The sequence below is a fragment of the Rhincodon typus genome, chromosome 44, assembly GCF_021869965.1.
Source record: "Rhincodon typus isolate 14 chromosome 44, sRhiTyp1.1, whole genome shotgun sequence".
Taxonomy (NCBI): domain Eukaryota; kingdom Metazoa; phylum Chordata; class Chondrichthyes; order Orectolobiformes; family Rhincodontidae; genus Rhincodon; species Rhincodon typus.
Genome location: NC_063375.1, coordinates 76,956 through 79,193, shown reverse-complemented (window position 1 = coordinate 79,193; position 2,238 = coordinate 76,956). Strand labels below are relative to the sequence as shown.

General features: G+C 59.5%; 1 protein-coding gene across 1 annotated transcript in view; it reads right to left on the bottom strand.

Annotated features, from left to right (window-relative positions):
- The window catches only part of LOC109926219 (lysine-specific demethylase 5D-like), a 31,687-nt gene that overhangs the window by 4,636 nt on the left and 24,813 nt on the right, over positions 1-2,238 (bottom strand). Inside the window, exons 22-24 of the mRNA XM_048619958.1 lie at positions 1,110-1,652; positions 700-775; positions 100-284 (exon numbers count right to left, since the gene is read on the bottom strand). Of these exons, the coding sequence (XP_048475915.1) occupies positions 100-284; positions 700-775; positions 1,110-1,652 (804 nt within the window). The remainder of the gene's footprint in view (positions 1-99; positions 285-699; positions 776-1,109; positions 1,653-2,238) is intronic.

The following is a 2,238-nucleotide window of genomic DNA, read 5'->3' as shown; positions in this document are numbered from 1 at the left end:
CAACCCACGCAGCTCCCCAACTCCCCCCCTCAACCCACACAGCTACCAACCCCTCCACCGCCCACACACACACACACAGGCACAGTTGCCTCAGCCTACCTGCAGCAGTTTGTGGAGTTTCTCGCGAGGAGGGGCCCTCACAGCCTGCAGCACCCTCCAGATATTGTGGCTCTCATCGAGTGTGACCTCGAGCAGGTCTCCATCGATCATCAACTCTTCGAGCTGCTGCTGCACATTCTCTGAAAGCTGGACAGCTGGGCTCTGCAGGCACAGCTCCTCCTCATCTGGAGGCAAGAGGTAGGAGAAACGGTCAGAGACTCTCCCTGTCACCGGCTCCTCACTCACCCTCAGCACCAGGGACAGCGGGGAGGGGGAAGGGGGAGACAGAGTCTGTCCCTGTCACCGGCTCCTCACTCACCCTCAGCACCAGGGACAGGGACAAGGACAGGGGGAGAGGGGATGGGGGAGGGGGGAGACAGAGTCTGTCCCTGGTCTTCACTCACCCATAGCACCGGGGATGAGGACAGGGATAGTGCCTGGGGTTGGGGGTGGGAAGAGACAGAGCCTGACCCTGTCACCAGAACCAGGAACAAAGTCAGAGCCTGAGGCACAGACAGAGACAGGGAGACTTGTACGGACAGGAAGGGGTGAGAGAAGGTGGTAGAGAACAGACACACAGGAGCGTGTATGGGCAGTTACCTGTTGGCTCTGAGGTTACGATGGGTTCCTGTGATTCCTGGGACAAATTGAGGGCATCACCATTCACCGCATCGAGCTGTCACGAAGGGAAGAAGCAGGTCATTCTCCAGCAACAGGTAATTCTCCCACCTCCCCCAACATCACCCCCAGGGTCTGGGAACTCACACACACAGTTACCGTACACATCCAGCCAGCTGCATTCCCCGACCCTCCGGCAGTGCGGCGCTCCCTTGGCCCCGACCCTCCGACAGCGCCCGCTCCATTGGCCCCGACAGTGCGGCGCTCCCTCGGCACCGACCCTCCGACAGTGCGCCGCTCCCTCGGCCCCGACCCTCCGGCAGCACCCACTCCCTCGGCCCCGACCCTCCGGCAGCGTGGCGCTCCCTCGGACAGCGCCCCCTCACACTCACCCTCCTGTGGTGTACTGTACGGCTCCTCTCCTTCAGGGCGATGGTGTCCTTCACCATCTGGTTGTGGAGTTGCTGCCGGAGCTCAGTGAGCTGATCGAGGAGAGCAGTCACTTCCTTGGAGGCCATGGCCCTCCGTGCCCGGTCCTGCCACAGTATGGCCCGCTCTGTCAGGCACTGCAGCGCCTCACCCTCTGGTAGACGGACTGGCAGCTTTTGCAGGGCTACCAGCAGCGACAGGATGATCTCCAGGCGTGGGCGCCGTGACCGTAGGCACAGGGGACACAGAAACTTGGTGTCCCAGTCCCACCAGGCCGCCAGGTGTCTCTGGTGGCTGAGGCGAGGGCAGCTGGTACAGGAGCTGTGGAACCAGTCCTTGCAGAGCTCACACTGTAGCACCGGCCCACCGGAATCCTGCCCGCACACGCAGCCTCCCTGAGGTTCACCCTCTTCCTGCTCCTTCCCCGCTGTCTTCGACATATTCCTCTGTCGGAGAACTCGGATCCCATCCCGCTCCTTCCGTTCAGCTTCCTTAAAGGCCAGGATCTGAGCCGGGACACCGAGGGAGGGACGGAGGGAGAGGACAGAGCAGGGTGGAGGGAGGGACGGAGTGGGGTGGAGGGAGGGACGGATGGAAAAGGGTGGAAAAACACAGAAGTAAAAAGCATTGGAGGTTCAGTAACACAAACAACAGCAAACTCACGACACATAGCAGCTGACTCCAGGAACAGGAGGCCATTCAGCCCCCTCCTCCCCCTTATGCCTATCACACAGGAACAGGAGGCCATTCAGCCCCCTCTTCCCCCTTATGCCTATCACACAGGAACAGGAGGCCATTCAGCCTACCTGGCCTATGCTGACAATTGATTGGATCACAGTGGATCTGTACTTGAACTCCATTTCTCTGCCTCTGCTTTTTTACCTTAATCACAGCAGACGCTTAAAAACAGCCTCTGACCCCCAGCGCATACACACACACACACCACACATACACACACACCACACATACACACACACACACACACACCACACATACACACACACACACACACCACACATACACACATACACACACACCACACATACACACACACACACATACACCACACATACCACACACACACACCACACA